At 38.2% G+C, this 19,874-nt stretch overlaps 2 protein-coding genes across 2 annotated transcripts in view; one reads left to right on the forward strand and one right to left on the reverse strand.

Moving 5' to 3' along the window:
• Positions 1–511, reverse strand: part of OTC (ornithine transcarbamylase) — a 33,608-nt gene extending 33,097 nt beyond the window's left edge. The window contains exon 1 of the mRNA XM_042035224.1: positions 374–511. The gene's annotated coding sequence lies outside the window, so the exon portion shown is untranslated. The remainder of the gene's footprint in view (positions 1–373) is intronic.
• The window catches only part of RPGR (retinitis pigmentosa GTPase regulator), a 38,729-nt gene continuing 18,861 nt past the window's right edge, over positions 7–19,874 (forward strand). The window contains exons 1-6 of the mRNA XM_042035232.1: positions 7–53; positions 2,278–2,403; positions 9,418–9,510; positions 12,053–12,115; positions 13,672–13,830; positions 15,307–15,456. Coding sequence (XP_041891166.1) covers positions 14–53; positions 2,278–2,403; positions 9,418–9,510; positions 12,053–12,115; positions 13,672–13,830; positions 15,307–15,456 — 631 coding nt within the window. The 5' untranslated portion in view covers positions 7–13. The remainder of the gene's footprint in view (positions 54–2,277; positions 2,404–9,417; positions 9,511–12,052; positions 12,116–13,671; positions 13,831–15,306; positions 15,457–19,874) is intronic.

The raw sequence follows: 19,874 nt of genomic DNA on the forward strand, positions 1-19,874 counted from the left end.
CCTCCCGGCCGCCATGGCCGCGCCCGCCGCGGGGACCGAGCTGCCCGTGCCCGGTGAGTGCGGCCGCTCCTCCAGGGACCCGCGGGGCAACGCGTCTGCCTGTGCCGGCCCCTGCCCGCTTCACCGCCGCGGGGCTCCCCCGGCTGCGGGCCCCGGGCCGGGCCGCTGCCTTGCGGCGTCTGGGGAGAGACGCGTCCGCTGCCGTCAGAGCGGGGCAGGGGGCAGCGCCGGGCGCTCGGGGCGGGGGGGGCGCGGTTATTTCTGAGCATTAATAGTTAGTTTGTGTCGTGTTTTGACCCAAGGTAATGGTCTAACGTTTGCTCGTTACTGCGACAACAAACGCCTCGTGTATGTCCTGTGGGATTTAATTTACCGAGTTGGTGGGATTCCGTTTCCAAGCTGATGGCAGCGTTGAATCACAGGATGGGTCCAGGCTGGAAGGTACCTCCATGGGTTATCTGGTCCCACCTCCCTGCTCAAGCAGGGTCATCCCAGAGCACATGGCACAGGATTGTGTCCAGCCGGTTCTGGGATACGTCTAGTGAGGAAAATGCCACACCAAGCACAGGAAAGAATTTCTTCCTCTTGTTCAGGTGGAACTTCCTGAGCATCAGTTTCTGTCCATTGCCTCCTGTCCTATTGCTCAGCACCACCGAGCAGAGCCTGGCTACATCTTCTCGGCACCCCCCCAGTTTAGATATTTATGCACATTAATAAGGTCCCTTATCAGCCATCTCTTCTCGATGCTAAACAGGCCCAAATCCCTCAGCCTTTCCTCATAAGAGAGATGCCCCAGTCCCCCAATCATCCTTGCTGCCCTCCCCTGGACCCCACTTCATGAGCTCCATGTCTCACTTATACTGAGGAGCCCAGAACCAGGCACAGTAGTTGTGTCCAGTTGAGCAATGTTATGGCTTAGTCAAATGAATGAGATACAAAGCACATTGGGAAATGTAGCAGCTTTTTGTATACTCTGAATAAAGAACATACATGTGTTTTCATGTTAACCCTTCTGAAGGGAAAACAAAGGAACCAGAGACCTCTAGGGCACAAGTGCCAAACAGATCACTAAGCAAGTTCAGAAGTGCACAGCTGTCTGGCTGGAGATGAAAATTTAAATCAGAGTTTTCAGATGCTGTTTAGCTTGCCTGTAGTTGTAGGTGTGTCTAGGTAAAATAAGGAAAAGCTCAACTCTTTCTTTAGAAGGCTTGAGTTTGTCTGCACAAAGCTTGTTGAGCAAGTGAAAGTGAAAAGCACATCTAGTGAGGTAATAATTTATACATCTCTGCTCCATCTGATACATAAAATAATGTCTTTTGAAAGAGGGAAAGCTTTTGCATTAAATAATTATTTTAAATGAAGTAAAATATACAGTTTAAGAAAGAATTTTTAGGTTTTGGAGCTGGGGTGCATATTGTTGATGAGATGGTTTTCATTGAAAATAAGTGCACTAGGATGTCTCAAAATAATTTTCAGAAGCAGTCCACTGTTATTGTGTGTATTTCTTAACACTTGTTATGTGTTAAAAATTTTTTGAAGGAAAAGATTTGGTTTATTCTTGGTTTTGTTTAAAAAAATTCTATGCTAGTAGCACAGGCTTTGACATTTTGAAATAGGAGGCCTAGTTGTGCTTGCCACATTGTCTGCAAGGATTTTGACAAATTATTTAACTTGTAAGTTCATTTATTTTTCTGTAGAATTAGTATTTTCTGTGTCAAGCCACATGCCTAAGCAAAAGATGAATGAATAGTTAACATTCTGTGTTTTGAAACAATGTTGCTAACACTTTTAAAAGTGTGAAGAATTGAGAAAACCAGGCAGGCAACAAATGCTGAAGAGCTGCTTGGACTTTATTTTGGGGTGGGTTTGTTTGGATTTTTCAGATCATGGTCTTATCACTGAATCACAGAATGGTTGGGGTTGGAAGGAACCTCTGGAACCATCTAATTCAAGCCGCTTGCTAAAGCAGGTTCACCCAGAGGAGGTTGCACAGGAACACCTCCAGGCGGGTTTTGAACATCTCCAGAGATGGAGACTCCACAGCTTCTCTGGGCAGCCTGTTCCAGTGCTCTGCCACTGGCACAGGAGAGAAGGTCTTCCTCTTGTTCAGGCAAAATGAGAGTTTTGCCAACCCACGTTTTGAAGGCTGAGAGAAGAAAGAAGAGAAAGATAAGAAAATAAAATGTGCCTTTGAATTGATAGAACATGGCTATTTCAAAATATGTGAGGCAAATTTTGCTTTTGCTAAAAGTTGACATCATCTTTTTTGTGTTTTAGAATCAGGTGCTGTTTTCACATTCGGGAAAAGCAAGTTTGCAGAAGATATTCCTAGCAAGTTCTGGTTCAAAAATGACAAGCCTGTACTTATATCATGTGGAGATGAACATACTGCTGTTATTACAGGTCAGTATTGGAAATGAAGGATATACAATCAGAATTGTTTAGGTTGGAAGAGACCTTTAAGATCATCAGGTCCAACCATTAACCCAGCACTGCCAAGTCCACCACCAAACCATGTCCCCAGGGGTCACTTCTATACATCTTTTAAACACCTCCAGGGATGGTGATTCAGCCACTTCCCTGGGCATCCTGTTCCATGAAGAAATTTTTCCCAATCTCCAGTCTAAACCTTCCCTGGCACAGCTTGAGGCCGTTTCCTTTCATCTTCTTGCTTGTTAGCTGGGAGAAAAGGCTGCCCCCCACGTGGCTATGACCTCCTTTCAGGAAGTTGTAGAGTGATAAGATCTTCTCTGAGCCTCCTTTCCTCCCACAACTTCCCTCATAGGACTTCTGCTTCAGACCCTTCTGAAGTCACATTCCAGCACTTCAATGTCTTTCTTGTAGTGAAGCTGATCTATATGATAAAAGGTGATATATTTGGACACCTTTGAAAGTTAGAAATCTTATTTGCATACTGAGGTAAAACATTAATTGAGGTTGGGGAGAGGAGAGAGGACTGTTCTGTGGGAACTGTTGGATGCCTTTGGAGCTAGTGTGAGGTCACTCAAGGTTTTCACAAGACGTGCCCAAGAACTGCCTGGAGGAAGTTTGTAATAACTGAGTGTATCACAAGATTTAAAGTAAGCGTAACTTTGTTCAGGCTGAATGTTTCTCTTGAATCTGACAATGTTTAGTATGTTAGATATATTGTATCATGGAAGTAACAGTATCTGCTGAACACCACAAGTTCACTAGAAATCTGCTGGAAACAATAAATACAATTGTATCTCTTAAATGAAGATTGGAACTACTGTTGACTGTCAGATGAAAAAAGCCCTTGCAAGAGCAACTCAATAAACTTCAGAATATCCTACAAAAATCAGAAATAAATGGAGAAAGTGTTCAAAGAAAACTCCAGTGTAATAGAGGGAGCATTATTAATGGTTTTTTTTTCTTTTCTTTGAAATGATGGAAACAATACTCATTAAAGAATTTATTCATTTTATTTTACATGGAAGGGACTACCCTTCTGTGGATGAGCATGTGCGATGATTGTATTGACAATCAACTGCTGACAGATAATTAGACTTTGTTGTTGAAAAAATTTATATGTGTATTTTCAGGACTTTTAAATTGGACTGTAGTTATTCCTCATCAATATCCAATTGGTCGTTGCCTATTAAATAATTTCCTGAGGCTTCTTGCAATGTTCACAAGCAACATTGAAGGTGCTGGATTTTCAGAAAGAACTATTCCAGGCATGATAAAAAAGACTATTGATTTCATGGACTGCAGAACACCCTGAGGTGAAATTATACCATGAATTTTTCAAGCCTAACTTCACAGAAGATGAATTATACATTAATAGTTTGTTTTGAACAAAACTTGACCCTTTTTCTTGGATTGAACCAGTAATATTAAATTACCTGTTGCATAAAATTAATTCGGATGTAACCTGGGGCACTGTGACATTTTCCTTTGGAATTTTCTTTTTACATATACTTTTATATGCCCATACCCAGTTGGAAATAACACAGGTATAGCTCTCTGTTTAAACCAGTCAATTTAAATTGCCTCCCAGCATGTGCCTGGGCCAGCGCTGTTAACCCCAGTCAGCAACAATCCCCTAATTCACACGTCACTGCAATAGTGACCACTTAGATAAAGCTTTTGAAGAAGCCAGCTTGAGTAGGTTTTCATGCAGCACCATTTCTCTGCTATTTCCCCTTTCTCCATTATTTTAGTATGTGCAGCTTGTTTCAAAAATGTCTCTGTAGCTTGCCTTATCTGGTGTAGTGGGCAGGTACATCACCAGGGAAGCTTCTAGGTGATCAGATCTTTATTTCCTAAAAGCTTTAGCAGAGAAGGAACTGTAGAAGCATGAGAAAAAGACGTCTTTGGTAGCAAAAGGTTTTCTGGGTCGTTGTAAAGGCAAAAGTGAGGGTAAAGTATGGATCAACAACAAGCAAAGGTAGAAAAACTCCAAGAGTCATACAAAACAATGTGACAAAGGGAAAGAAAAAGCCTTTGTCCCTCATTTGTTCTTCACACCTGTGCATGCCCATGTGCACCTCACGTTTCTGCAGTTAGATGGAGATGGATGATACAGTGGAATTAAGCCCTTGGTGAATGATCCTGAACTGCAGTAACACCTGGAATAATCGCTCCAGAAGCACCTGCTGATAATGAGTTTACTGAGAAGGGTACAAACTTTGTGGGAAACCAGGAGCTTCTTCAGCTGAACCTGATCTGGAAGAGATAAAAGACAAACAGCACTGAGGAAGGAAAAGTATCTCAAGCAGGTGTGTGTGAATGCATGCTTCATTCTACTTTCAGTCTTTATTTACAGGTCAAAAGTCTCCCCCCCTTTTTTTCCCACACTCTGAAAGAGGATGTGGGACCTATGTTTGTAGGGAACAGTGGGAATATGAGGTAGCTTAGAATAGAGGTAGATTAAAATATAGAAATATATCAATTTTGTACTTAACATGGCTCAACAATGATAAGTAAAACAATCACAGGAACTGATACAAATCATTCCTTAATGCTGGATTTGGGCAGGAGAGACAGCTACATCTAGCACTGAATCTTGACTGAATACTAATGAAGAAAACATACAAAAACTAGTATTTGGCATTCAAACAAAATATTCAGAACCTTTCAAATACTTTTATCTAATCCAGCATCAGTATCCCTCTATGACTTTTATAAAGACAAGTGTAAAGTAAATATAAAGCACTCTGTCCTTTGCCTTTCTAGGTCAGGAGTTAAGAGTCCAAAATTTTATTTACATGCTCTGTCTGTATGTTGGAACAGAAGGGACCAGTGATAGGTACTTGCTGACTTTGAGTTGGCTTGCTGAGCAGGTTGAAGAAATGTTTCCTACTCCAGGAAGGAAGTTTGGGATTGAAATTTGTGTTTCTTTATTCTTTTTCTGTCTACCATTGGCATAACCTTAATTAAAATGTCCAAGCAGGAATTTTTTTAAGCAGTGGTCTCCTTTAGGTCTTCAATGCAGTCATGAGCAGTGTATATTCCAGTACCACTTGTAACACATTTAATTATGGTTCTTGCCTCATTTCTGTATTTTTTGGCCCAAGAATACTGACAGTCCATTCCCTGCATCTTCTATAACTGCAGACTTTGGAAAGCAATTAATTCATCCTCATGGGAGATGGTGTGAAGAAGTATGAATATGCCTACATTTAAGAATCGCCTCCCAATGCCTGTCTATTACACTTTCTTTCCTACAAAGCTCTTTAAGTTAACAGCTGTCTTATTGTTTATTTGCCTTGATTAGAGTATCCTAGGCAGCTTAACCACATTTAATCAAAGAGACTGATCCTGTTCACAAGGGGGAAAGTGCTGATGAATGAAGACACCTTTTCTGAACTCAGTGCTCTGGAGAGAATTGAAGCCCCCAGCATAAGAAGGCAGAAGGAAAGACAGAGGTATCAATTGTAAAAGCAGGAGTGAAAGGAGGTGCATATGGAACCACAAGAAGATAGTAGACTCATAATTTCAGGTTTTGTAAGGCACTGAACATTCAACAAAGAGACCTTGGAATCTCTAGGTGTTTTGCCACCAGTTTTCTTCTATTCTTTCTGCTTACCAGCAGGTCATCAGAGCATGGCATAGTATCTTTTGCATCAGCTGCAAGGGGAGGATGAGAAAGACTAATACACATTTGTGTTGATGTGTATGAGCAAGCAGCATACTGTGCTGGTTTTGTTTGTGTGATGCCAAATGTCCTAAGCATGACCATTCTTGGTGCTCAATAAAGTTTTTGAGAATATCATGACTTGCCTAACAAAACTGATGTCACTCCTATTTTCCTGGGATCTATTTGACTTGTATATGAGCTTTAAATCAACTGTTAACATAGTTTATTCATGAAATAACTCAAATAAAAATAATAATTAAAAACAATCATGTTGCCTGGCATATGAAACTCTGTACAATATACTGCCTTTTATGTTTTATTCAGATACAGTTTCTCAGTAGGATCTTGTAGTAAGTGCTCAAAGTTTGGACGTTGTCTCCCCATCTTATTTCTCTCCCACACTACTATAATTTAGAAAGCAAGGGGGGGGAATACATAAAACATACCTTTAAACATAGGTGATTAGAGTACTTGGCTGCCTGTTATGACAAAGCACATGAGATTTCAGCTGGTATTTCCCAGCTGCCCAATGAATGCCTTTAAAAGCACTTCATGAACCAGAGGTTCACGTGACTGACGGGGTTCCCAGGAATCACAGTTGTGATAGCAACTATTCATGAGAATGAGGTAGGAGACTCTCTCTTACTGAGGTGTCCCACAAAACCTGTGTTGCTAAACGTGGAAATGTCTTCTGGCTTCCCTGGTAGCCCTGAATTGCTGTTGATGAAACATCTGCTGGTGTACCTGCCAGTGAACACATACCTGGGAGAAATAACTCCAGTTTTGCATCAGGATAAGGGTGGAGACTGCTGTTGGAAGTATGTTTTCATCACCAAAATGGTCTGAGTAGACCTTTTCATTATATCCTGTTGTTTCCCTTCTGCCCAGAGTCATAGTCTTACCCTGCTGGACCTGTCCTGTGCCAGCTATTCCACCTGGCAGATGGCCGCAGATGGCCACATCTGGATGACAGCACCAAAGTGGAAGCAAAAAAACCAAGAGCAATTTGAGTTTAAGAAATTTTGAAATTTGATCCTTGCCTATTTGTCTGCTGTTGGATTCAGTGCATTTTTGTGATGGCTGGGATATCTCAGTATGCAGTTATGAAAATAGTGCCTTTTGCATGCAAAATTATATCAGATTTCTTGGCTACTTAGATTGAATTGTGCCTCTTTCTAAACTTGATTTGCTGTACAGACCAAGAAACGTTGCTTCGTTACAAGCATTTATTTAGGTTCCTCTGTAGTGCCTGTTAATTCTCATTCTCTGTCTGAATTAACTGCTTCCCAGATTTTTTATTTTCTGTTATTCTCCTAGGAAACCTGAAATTATAAAAGACTGTCACTCAGTTGTAAAAGAATGTGAAAAAATTCCTCTCATCTATTAAGCTCCTTGACTTACAAAGCAATGCCTGAGAGTTTAAAGACTGATATAAAACCCAGCAGATTATAGGATGAAAAGCATAACCTTGTTTGAATTTTGCATGGATAAAAGAGAATGTGCTTAAATTGAATTAGGGCAGCTCGGCATCATACTCCCACAGAAGTACTGCTGTCTTAGGAAAGCAGTTAGAAAGTGTAAAGCAAGGATACAAGGAAGCCATACCAATATAGGATAGATGTCATTTGCTGATAAAAAACCTTTCTGTCAAGCTGTGTTTCCTGTCAGGGACAGGTCTGCATGTGTTGGACATGATTTCATTATCAAAATTAGGATGGAGATATAAATGCTGTTAGTAGAACACTGTGAGCGTGGACTTGACCTCAGTCTTTCTTCCCTTCCAGCTTTCCTGGAAAGACATAATATTGACACGTAGCCCCATGTGCCAAGAAATGTAAAATTACCTATTTGATTGGGATTTTAGATACCAGTTATTGTTAAACATTGGTTCATTTTATTTGGGATTTTTTTTGTTTGTTTTGTTTTAAACTATTTTGTTATATTCAAGAAAATAAATTGATATTTTTATTGGAATAGGAGTTTTTTTGTTATATTTAAAACATTGCAAGATCGTATTTCAAAGGCTCTGTAAATCACATTCAGAACCCTCACTGGGAACCTACAGCACTGAAGTTACAAACAGCCATATTATTTTGGCATTATTATATGGGATTACAATTGTGGACTGTGGTCGTGGTAATTGTAGATGATGAGGGTGACAAATTCTATGACCAAGTTTCTGTTTAGGGTGACAGCATTATGATGGAGTCTAATGCACAAAGCTCTGCAGATCTTCATTAAAAGTAAACAAAGTCCTTTTAACAGTTGTAAAAGGGTGGGGTTTGGGAGGGGCCAAGGTTTTTTTGTTTGTTGGTTTGGGGTTTTTTTGTGTTTTTTTTTTTTTGCCAAATCAGTTTCTATTGTTTTGCAAGGATTTCTGTTGGAACAAGGGTCTTATTTTCCAGTGGGAACCTTACAGCTTTGCAACATGCAATAGTTTAAAAAAAATGACATTAAATGAGTTCATTTTGAGGTATTGTCAGTAGTCAGTTTTGGATATCTAATTTTCATCCCAGATGACAAAGTTTTCAACTGTTCATATACCATCCTCAGAGAAAGTACTGTTTTTTCAGAATTACAACAAGTCATTGTTTGTAATGGTCAAACATGCAAGGCCAATGACACATCATATGAATTTCTGAAAGGTGATTCTAGCATTGCTCCTGTTGAAGGTTTGTAACCTAATGTTTGCATTTAGGATTACAAAATCTCTGACTGCGTGGTGGATTTATGCATTCCATATTTATATACAGAGTAACAAATTAATACATTTATGAAAATTTATCAGAAACTACGTTTGATAGAAATGAGTATTTGTAAATCATTTTAAGAGAAGACATTTAGCAGTAAACAATCTCCAAACAATCAAATAAGCCAAATGTTACAAATTTTTACTAGTATTTATCAAATAGCTGCATTATTCATTCATGTTTTTGGGGTAGAAGATGTGGGTGTTCAGTTAGATATGCTGTTATTTTATAAGGGGGCCTATAAATGCTGTGGTTTCTGAACTGCAGGGTCTGCCCAAGAGTACAACATCTTGTTTTCTGAAGAGCACTTCATCTGTGCTGAAGTTAAAGATGAGGATGTTTCTTCCTCTGGCTGGGGATTTCTTACTTAAACAATGCAATTACTATTTTTGAACTGAAAAATCACAGGGATATTAATTATTGTTTACACTTACATATTGAATTGCCTAAACTTGAACCTTACATTAAAAAGGAAGTAATAAATTCATTGTGAGTGAATGACCATCTTGTCTTGAATGAGGTATTCAAACACTTGTATGGATTCTGTCTGTGGTTTTTTTTCAGGGAAAGGTAAACTATACATGTTCGGCAGTAACGACTGGGGCCAGTTAGGACTAGGATCAAAGAACACTGTCAGCAAACCAACATGTGTTAAAGGTTTGTGTGATTTTTCTCTTTTTCTTCTTTGTTTGTTTTTTTTTTTTTGTCTTTTTGAACGGAGACCCTTATGAAAAGCTACTTCATAGGAAGAGATTCCAAAATAACTGATTCTTTATTCATCACATGTATACATTACTGCACAAGATCATGAAGGTAGCTCAAAGGAATCCCTGACTGATTTTCCATTACTTCAGATTCTGAGTCCTTTTGCATCTGAAGATTATGTCAGATACATAGCATCCTGTCATTTTTGAGGGCTCTGATTTTATGTAGTATTTGCCTTTTGTGACAAACCACATCTTCTTTTTTTACTGCAGACAATAATCAGATGGTTGATCTCTGCATCGTCCATCTGTTAGAAACCAGTGTTCCAACAGCATGGTGTAATCTCTGTGTCACTATTGTCTTAGCAGCTTTGTAAACGAAAAAAATCTATCAGAAACTTTTCACAAGTACTATTACATTTTTAACAAGTGTAAAAAATGCCCAAGGGGGCATAAATGTTAATACGTTTTTGTAAGACAGTAAAATAAATTCCTAGGCGTTGAAAAATATGTTTTTATTGCACTGTGATCTTCTTGATCTTTCCTAGCTGTTTTTATATTGTCAAACAAAGCTGAGTCAATACTTTTCCCTATCCCCTTATTTATGTCAAGTCAGATCTATCCTATTAACACATTTCTTTTCACTATTAAATGTTTATCTTCACTCTTTCTGCCAGCAGATCGATCTGTTAGCTTATTGTTAAAAACAAATTATCCTGCTTGTTCAAACTGTTCTTCCCGATTTAGTTTATTCTACTGTCCTTTATTTGCTCCTGTCTCTATTTCACTTCAGCGGGAGAATGCAGCTACTCTCAGGTACACGTCTTCTGTCAGCCATGTGAGAGGTTGATTCTTACCTTGGCTTTAGTGGATTGGGTTTCAAGTTTTGGGTTTATTGTCAAATTGCAATGGAGAATAAAAGACAAAGAGAAGATGACAGCAATTCAAACCAGACCTGGCATCCACTGGAAAAAGTCACAAGGGGGGTATCTTTTTTCTCTTGGCAGTAGGCAGCAGGAGGAATTCCTGGAGCTTTACTCACTAGCTTTTCGTTTTGTCATCACTTGGCTTTGGGAATGGGGTTGCAAGGACACAGTTTCTGCTTGGAGCCAAATGGTTGTGTTTGCATGTTTTCTGAGAAAATATTTTCTGGGACTTGATTAGAGACTAATGAAATTGGTTATGAAAAATCACCTGCACCACTGTAAATATAGCATGTCTCATAAAATACAATTGATTAGCCTAAGTGAGAGGAAGGTAGGGAGCACAGGCTTCTGAAGAGCTCATCTCTGAAGTTGGAGACAGAGTTTTGGGATATAAAGATTGTAGGAAGAAGTCACCGTTGGAACTATTATGATTCCAGCCTGAAGGTAGTGGTAGGTGTTGGATAGGAGAGGCAGAAACCTGTGTTTGGACAATTTAAATTTGTGTGATAGACCAGAGGCAGTTCATGCTTGAGTAGATAGATTTATTTGGTAACTTGGTAGAAGGAACTTCAATCTGAATGTTCAAGAGCTGAAGAAACTTGATCTGGAAGGACTGAAAAGGGGTTTGTGAAAGGGATGATTGTTGTTGGCTTTGTTATGGAGTAGTGCAGTGGAAAAGCAATTAAAGATTTATTATGTAAAAATAATCCTGGTTTAGAGCATTGTATAAGGTACATGGACATGACTGAGAGAAGATAATTTGTTGACAATGAACAGTAATTGGAGCAGGGACGGAAAAGTCAGGGAGACATTTTTCCTCTCTTTTTCTGAAATGAAGTGCGCTTGTCATAGGAGAAGAGGAGCCTCTGTATTCTCTCTTTCCCACCAAAATAAGTCCTGAGCCCTCCCACATGTATTCCCAGTCTTTCAAAGTGACCAGACTGCAGAGAAGTGCATGCAATGGCACTCTCATTGGTGGTAACTCAGCTGAAATTGAGACAACATGATACATGCAAAAAAGTGTGGGCACTCGTCCAGGTAGGGCTGCCCTTTGCAATTGAGTTCAGTGATCAGGAAGAGGTCAGAACACAGCAGAAAAGGGATATGAGCACAATGAAGAGAGGTAGGGATGGTAAGACAAAGGAACAGTATGGTTTCAGAGATTTACAACAGTGGGAAAAGTCTAAGAGGGAAGTAACAATAGTACTGTTAATGAAAACTTCAGACAGCTTAAATCATTAATTTTATCCTGCAACTTAATATATTCTTTTAGGCATATCTCATAAATGGTAAGTTCCAGGGACTGTGGCATTGGGATGAAGTAACCATCATCAAGTTAACTTGAATGTTTTAAGTTTTTAAGGTCTGACCTATTTTCTTACCTTGGGGGAATACTGATTTGATAAGTCATGTGCTAGATTCAAATTGGCAATGACTCCTGTAATAATTCTGTTGGTAAAAATGTGAAAAGAAGAAATCAGAGCTCCCTCTAGAGCATAGAGCATTTTGTTGTTGAACCAGCTATCAGCTCATTTGTAACTTTCCCTCCTCTTTGGTTTGAATTCTTAGCTTTAAAACCAGAAAAACCAAAACTTGCTGTTTGTGGAAGAAACCACACTTTAGTTTACACAGGTACGTAACCTCTATTTCATACATATTCAAGATATGTTTCTTCCTTTGCTTTCATGCAAAATTACACTGGAAACCCTAGAAGTGTTGAGGAACGAAAAATAAATGAAAATGGGACTGCTAAAACTTAGGAGTTTGACATCCATTTCTTAGAATTTGGGATTTTTTTGAATTGTTTCATTATTCTGAGCCAATGCATTTATAAACTAATATTAGATAGTAGTTTCCTGGTAACAGACATATGGAAAAATTTCTTGCTGGCAGTTGAGGTGTGGTTAACAATTATGAATATTTCCTTTAAGCCTTGTGAAAAGATGTTGTTATTTTTATATGCATCTGGACTCAAATTTACCTTAGAAAAATAATCTTTGTTAGTGTGGAGTTATGTATCTGAATAAATACAGTAGAACTGAATGTTTTCAAGTCTTCCAATTTTGTTGCATTTTTGGTTGTACAACATAGTCTGGTATTTCAGAGACAAGTTGCTTTATTAAGCTATAAATAAATAAGCAGTAAATTTAAACTTAAAAATAAATTTGTAGAGACACAGTATACAGAGAATTTATGAAGGTTCTTGTCACGCTTCTATAATTTATGCAATGGAATAGCCATCTTTGTGATTGCAATCCTTTAGCTTTCAGTAATGTTATGAAGAGGATTGTTTGATTATTAGGAGGTTTATATATGTGGAGACCCTGAGCACTGTAAATAAAATTATTAGAATAAGCCAGTACATTTTAATAACAATTAAGTATGCAAGACTGCACAGGGTAAATATTAGTCACCTTTGGTGTACACACTGGCTAGATAATTTCTGGCCATTTATATAGCAAGGACCATTTATAAATTATATGTCAGTTTATTAACACATTTCTGTCTGGGTTTGTGGTAATAATACACCATATCTGTTTCATCATAGATGAGCACTTTAGATGTGAAACATACTAAAATTAAAAATATAAATCTTAAAGTTCTCTAAAGTTGAAGATATCTGTCATCAGTGCTAACTTCAAGATTCTCAATGAAAATACCTTGTTAATTAAATTGGAAGTTATTTAAATATTAAAATAAGTGAAATATTTCTAATAAAACCTAAGTAAAAATATATTTCATTCACAGTACTCAAAGCTATCAAGTTATTAATTTCTTTAAGTTATGTACTAATACAGCTTCAGTTTTACTTGTGAGTAACATCATTAACCCTTTTCCTCCCAGTTTATCTTGAAATGTACATTATTTGTGGAAGGAGCTGCCTCTTGCTGCCAGGGCCACTGGTAGTCATTTTGTCAGAGCTCTTGTAGAACTTCCAATCATATTTATTTTTTAGATCAGTCTCCAGAATACTGGGGAATGCAGTCTAAATGCATGTAAGGCCTTCAGGAAGTTCTGATCCAACTGTGTGCAGGAAAACCTTGCTAGCTAGAACAGAAACTGCTAATTTCAGCTGGAGGGTATTTCAGGGCAATAGACCCTAATGTTTTTGTGATGTTTTTTCCATTGGAAATTGAATTGCTCTGGTTTCTTCATTTTGTGTTTTACCTGTGCTTTTCTGTATGCAGAAAAAGGAAATGTCTATGCTGCTGGAGGTAACAGTGAAGGCCAGTTGGGATTAGGTGACACAGAGGAAAGGACCACGTTTCATTTAATTCGTTTTTTTACCAACCGGCACAAGATCAAGCAACTATCAGCTGGGTCGTACACCTCAGCAGCAGTAACTGGTATGAGCAACTGCTAATAAAATCTATTCATGCATGTCCATCCTGGTGTTCCAGAGAGACATTTATTCCAGCATCCTGTCTGCATATGTGGGTGCATTTTCTATCTTCACTCTCTTCTTTCCTTGGCAGCCACAGTCATTTTCTGGCAGGCAGTTGCCTATTTTAACACAGTCTGGCAAGGGGTGTGAGTCTCATGAACTTCTTAAGAGTTTTTGTGAAAGTTTAGTAGAAATCCTTACAAAGGAGAAACAGTATGAATACCCTCAAAAGGGAAAAAATTCTTCAGTTTATTTCCAGGGAAAGCAGCCACAAAACATGAATCCTATGAAAACTAAGCATGTCAAATTCCACTTCTTACTGGAACTATTGTGGTCCATAGGTACAGGCTGCACAGCTGTGTCATTCATTCCTTACTAATTCTGAGAGAGGCTGAGCCTCTCATCTATTTCTCAGGTGGCAAAATGATACCATCACAACATGCTGAAATCCACATAGTTACAATACTTCCAGTCACTGGATAGGTGGTCCTTTATTACCCTGTAATGCAATTTCTCAAGTCTTGCTGTAAAGCAGCTTTTCTGTACCTGTTTAGGGTAAGTTATTGAGGCTGTTAATTTCAGAACTTGAGAGAGATGCTAGCCTGCTTGTTTGGTTTTTGAGGTTTTTTATGCCAATTGCTGACATTCTCTTAAGATTTTTAGGATGATTTTGAATTATTTTAACTCCTAGCACCGTCTCAGTAGCACTGTAGGTGGTACTTTTCTATTCGCAACTTACTTCCCACCAATAAGAAATATGCATAGAGAAGACCTTATCTCTTCTAGAAGAACTTAGAGACTTTTCATGTTGTTCACTGGCTTTTTTTGTTTGTTTGTTTGTTTGTTTGTTTTGTTGTTTTTTTTTTTACTGTTGCCATTGGTCTTTGTTTCAATAGAAGCTGGTCTTAATCAAGCTGGAACATCTACTGTTGTAGTTTAATGAAAGCCAAATGAAGCTGGTCAATATAACCATCGTGAGGAGAACTGAAAGATAAGGCAGGAGTAAGCGGGGTGTCTGCCAAAGTCAGAACAGAGAATTAGTTTGGAAGAATGAGAAAGGGGTGATTTGCACCTAGAAATGAGATGCCTTAAATTCACTGTAATATTTTCATACTAACCTCTGGCAACTGAATTGTCTCACACATTCAGTCTTCCTCTTTCTGAAGGAATGTTTTTTACATAGTACTTTTTCTGTTTCTCTTTATGGTCTAGCATCAGTTGATGCATAAATGTTCTGTGTCACTTCTGAAAAGCTTAAGGGATACCCTCTTACTTCTCACTCCTTTTTTGCATTGTGTTAAATGATCATTTTATATCCCTGAGATCATGGCGTTCGGTGGTATCGTACACAGAGTTTCTGAAATACTCTTCAATAAATAGACAAACTTTTTATTCGTTTTTGTTTCAAATCTATTAATTATCTGCGCCTTCATTTTAGAGGATGGGCAGCTCTTTGTGTGGGGTGATAATTCAGAAGGTCAGATAGGCCTGGCCAATGAAGCCTTCGTCAGCGTCCCCTGTAAAGTGGATATTGGAAAACCTGTTTCCTCTGTATCCTGTGGATATTATCACTCTGCCTTGATAACAGGTAAGAGAATGGGAAGAGAGGTTAGTGGAGACAAGACAGTGGTTTTCAGATAGTTGTTCCAAACGTGATACACCATTGTTGTTAAGAACTGCCATGTGACAGAAAGCTGTCTATGTAGTTTGGTATTACATTGGAAGAAGAAACCTGCAGTTAATTTTCTGCATTTGCACATTGTTGTGCAAAAGTATATTAGAAATAATGAAATACCACATTTTGTTTTCATAAAGGTTATGATGTATATTGTGGAATAATATTATGGTTTCAAAAATCCACCATTTCTTGAGATTACTCTTTTTTTGTGATGATCAAATAATCATCTTCATCTTCTCTAGAAATATAAATATTAAATATTGCTATGTTATGAGGAAAAATTAATCTCATTTGCTAGAAGTGCAAGCATGTTGTCCAAGTTTGCTGTTCTATCTTAAAAATTAGGTTTTGAAGTCAGTTAAACAAGCAGTATGTGGTATGAGGAGAAGCAATGCTACAGTGAGCTGTTGTCTGATCTCCAGACTAAACGACCTTCCTATTGCTTTCCACCACTCTCCACTGGTTTCCAAAGTGAAGATTCCACTAATTTTTTAATAATGCCAGTATGGATGAATTATCAGCCAGTACTGATGGCATTATGTATGAGCAGGTATGACTTCCTCTCAGCCATATAGATTTACATTATTAAACTTCACCATTTGGTCCCCTCAGAGTAATTAAAGATTTCAAAGGATCAATAGTTTTGATTGTAAAGCTTTTAATGGGTACCCAGGAGCTATTCTATCAGATACCTTTCCCAGATTACTTGATAAGTGTTAATTTTCCACATACAATACCTGTACTGCTCTCTGAGAACATGCTGTTAACAGAATGAGAGCTTGCTATGGTGGACAAATATTAATTAGGTGTTATGCTGGTAGTGGGCAACTTTTATTATGGATGCTTTATTACAGTAAATTAATTAAGTGGCTGGGACTGATCAGGAGCTCAGCAACTGTAAGGAAAAATACAGCCTCCTGAACTCAGAATAAATGGGGGAAAAAACCATGCTTACTTCAAGGATGTAGTAGGAATGTGTGTATCTCTGCCTTAGAGCCAAGAGCTGAAGATCCAGGACTGCAGCTGGATGCCACAAAAGCTCTCATTAGTAGAAGGGTTGAGGACAAGCATCTAAGAGTAAGGAGAGAACAGTGTGTGCTAATTACCCTAAGGAAGTGGAAACTTTTAATGGAAGGGGATAAGAAAAAAAGGCTTAGGGTTGCACCTGGTTAAGAAAAATGGAGCTTCTCAAAATATTAATAGAAAGATGTACTGGTTATCACCTGTGAAAATGAGGAGCTGCTGAACCTGTTACTGCTTAAACAGGCCCAAGTATGAGATGGAAAATCTTAATTTTCAGCCTTAATATTTGCAAGTCCTGCACGTATTGGGTTCAGTCTATGTCACTGAAGCTACTGACACACACATGACCTTCTTTGTGGTGAAAGCATAAATTTTTTTACTACTTTCCTTTGGCCCCTTGCTGACAGTTTTATTTGACTGATACTTCAGCTACCACAAAAATTTAGTATTGGACATCTAAGTACTTTTGCAGAATTGATTTTCTGTTGCACTACTGTCAATGTGTATCCACACAGTGTTTAAAAATTAACTTTATGCATTTATTCTGAGCATACCACAGTCACAGGATGTGTTACATATCAGTTGTTCGAATACTATAGAATTACTACATTTTGATTTTCAGACATCGAACAATACACAATCTTTAATAATGTAACATAGATGCAGGATCTAAGACTTGGTAAATGCTGTCAGGCTGAACTGACGAGCATGGCACCATATGGTTCCCTTTCTTAATATGTTTATATTTGACATAAGTTGTTCACTGACTGAAAAACCTGATGGGATCACAGGGATATCTGGGTTGAAACTAAACAGTGGCTCATGAGGACACTAGAAAACATAGTGTGGACACAGAGTGCCCTCTCCAGGGCAGGATGTTCATTAATAAGGGATTGAATAAAACAGTGGTGAAGTATGAATTCCAGCTTCTTTTTAATTTTTTAACTGAAGTTCTTATTTCTTTGACATTGCTGAGTTTTAAAAGATTTTTTTTTTAGTAAACTTTTATCTTTAAAGTGTTTAATGGCTATAAAGCCAAGAGCAATGCCTCTTACAGCTCCAAAAAGATGATTTCACCATTCTTCCTTCTGCTTTCTAGAAGGCTTTCTTTGCAGACAGTAATTTAACTGCTGAACATGTCAGCCACCTGTATTCTACATGTGGACCCCATTCTACATGTGGACCCCATTGATGCCAAAGTAGTTGTAGAACAGAAGAACAGAATAAATCCTGAATATTCTCAATAAAACTAAAAAAAACATTTCTGAAATCTAGACTAGGCACATGCACAGGCAATGGCTAACTCAGTTCCATATGCAGATTAGGAACTAGTCTGATTACTCAGTTTGTGTTTGAAAGATGATTGTTTGCTCCCTTTCCCCCTTCTTTGCATTCTTCAAAGAGTTCCACTGAAAAGAAGCTTTTAGTCTGTAGCTTCCAGTTCTCTTTAGGACTTTTTCAGTGTGTTTCCTTCCTTTTTACAAGCTTGGGATGTTGGGTCCCAGTATTAGGGCTATGTCTCAAGTAAAGCAACAGAGAAACAAACTGCTGGGAGAGTGTAGCAACAATTTTGAGCCCTTATACAGATCTTTACTTGACTTGCCTTTGACCACACACTCAGGAGGGGACAATTTTCCAGGAAGCATTAAGCTTGGCAAGCATGTACAGCTCATTTGTCCACTGCAGGACATGGAGAGCAGGAAAAGCTGATGTATCTCACCACTGCTCTGGATTCTACGGGAGAAGTAGATTTGTGGAGCCAGAAAAGAATTGAATATATTAGACCTCTTCTAGTGTTTCCCCTGCCTGAACTGTAACTGTAATCAAGGTCAAGATAGATTCTTATTGATGTCTTTTCATAGAGAGCTTCACAGGTTCCTTGAATTCCTTTTTTTAATGTATTTTGTCATTATATTTAAGGACTGGTTTAAGAATCATTCACCACACATGCCCTGAATTTCAGTGTTTGAGACAGTTTTAACCAATTTGCTCTTGAATAAATATTTATTTTCTTTTTCTTCTTCATTTATTCAAGGAATCATAGAGTTATCCAGTTCTTTTGCCCACTCATTTTTGTCCCTCATTTGCCACCAGCTAGGTCTCTTATCTACTCTCAAAGGCACATTTTCCTTTGAGGGACGTTTTCCATTCACTTGTCCATTGCCTTTACATGCTCCCGTGATTTAAAGTTTAGTGATACAGAAAATGTGCCACATTAGGGAAAGTTCAACATGTGAGAGTGTGTCTCATATGAGAGCAGAAAATTAAATAACCAGGTTCTGTTTTGAACAGTGTCCTTAAAATGCAGGTGTACTGCACACAGTACATCATGTCCTCAGCATGCAAATGTACTGCACACAGACTGCACACAAAATTTATCTGAGTTTGACTGGGTTCTTTTTATGCTTGACTGCTATTTTTCATAGTTTTTAGACCACTATTTGCCTAAAAGGGATGTGTAATATATTCAAAAATTGCTTTGGTAAACGGTTTTATCTTTGTTAGCTGGATTATTAAGTTGAAAAAATGTAATAAACTTGATTAGTTTGGTAGGCTTGGCCATTTGAATCTCTAATCCTCTTAATTAGATAGTGATTGGATTAATTTTTTCAGTGCAATAGTGTTTAAAAGAACTGCTGGTCTCTTCAAAGAGAACTGCATAAGTAGTTATCTCCCAAGTGCTTTTGGGGGTTTTTCAACTTGTTTCTAGAAATATATGGCTGATCTAAGAGTATTGAAAAAATACTTACCTTCCAAAAAATGCAGGGTTCTTTTTGTTGGTTTTTTTTTTTTTTTTCTTTCTTTCTTTTCACATAGAATGCCTAATAAAATCTCTTTTTGTCAGCAGAATATTTTGGTTACGGAAAACCTCACATTACAGTTGATTTTTATCTTTTTAATTGGGCTACTGTTTTAGAACAGAAAATTGATGCTGGTGCAAATAACAGCAAAGTATCAGCCTGTTCAGGGTATTTCTGCACATAGATATAAGAAAAAAATCAGAATTAAACCAGGAAACCAAACTGAACAGAGAAGCCTAAACATGGTCCATAGATTTGAAATTAAATTGAATACACTTTTTTGCAGCTGAGGTAATTTGCTGGTTCTTAAAAAGCACAGACAGGTTGAAAAACCGTTAGAAAATAAGTGTAGAAGAATGTAAGAAAGCCTCGAGAAGAGGCAGCTGAGAGGGCACCTCATCCCCCTCTGTCAGTGTCTGCAGGGAGGGGGCAGAGGATGGACCAGGCTCTGTTTGGTGGGGCCCAGCAATGGGACAGGAGGAACGGACAGAAACTGATGGCCAG

The sequence above is a fragment of the Corvus kubaryi genome, unplaced genomic scaffold (assembly GCF_017639235.1).
Source record: "Corvus kubaryi isolate FWS band 111438036 unplaced genomic scaffold, C.kubaryi_AGA036_p1.0 133, whole genome shotgun sequence".
NCBI classification, from domain to species: domain Eukaryota; kingdom Metazoa; phylum Chordata; class Aves; order Passeriformes; family Corvidae; genus Corvus; species Corvus kubaryi.